The 330-nt window shown below is 48.5% G+C and overlaps 1 pseudogene across 1 annotated transcript in view; it reads left to right on the plus strand.

Annotated features, from left to right (window-relative positions):
* TEOVI_000623400:pseudogene overlaps window positions 1-330 on the plus strand; it is a 1,695-nt pseudogene that overhangs the window by 354 nt on the left and 1,011 nt on the right. Inside the window, exon 2 of the mRNA in view lies at window positions 1-330. This exon is cut by the window's left edge and continues 185 nt beyond it; it is cut by the window's right edge and continues 169 nt beyond it. Within this exon, the coding sequence occupies window positions 1-330 (330 nt within the window).

Genomic DNA, 330 nt, shown 5'->3' on the forward strand with positions numbered 1-330 from the left:
AAATTTAAAGAATGGGACAAACCAACCCCCAAACGTTCTTCCAAAAGCCCCATACACACACAGATTTGAAACGGTTTCACTAACAGCACTAGTTTTCGTCATCTGTGTCGTGCCAGGGATCAGGGCGGCGAGCAAAGCGGCTCTACATGCCAAAGCCGTAAACCAGGTTTGTGAGCCAACGCACGATCTAAAAGTAGCCACTGTCGATCTTGTCTCACTAATTAACAATGCCAAGGTAGACTTGGTGGCAATCGAAAAGACCGAACAGCGAGCTCAACTTTACTCATTGAAGCTCGGGCCAACCAACAGCGGCTGGAAACTGGCACGAGT

The sequence above is a fragment of the Trypanosoma equiperdum genome (assembly GCF_001457755.1).
Source record: "Trypanosoma equiperdum strain OVI genome assembly, contig: ctg_1528, whole genome shotgun sequence".
Lineage (NCBI taxonomy): Eukaryota > Euglenozoa > Kinetoplastea > Trypanosomatida > Trypanosomatidae > Trypanosoma > Trypanosoma equiperdum.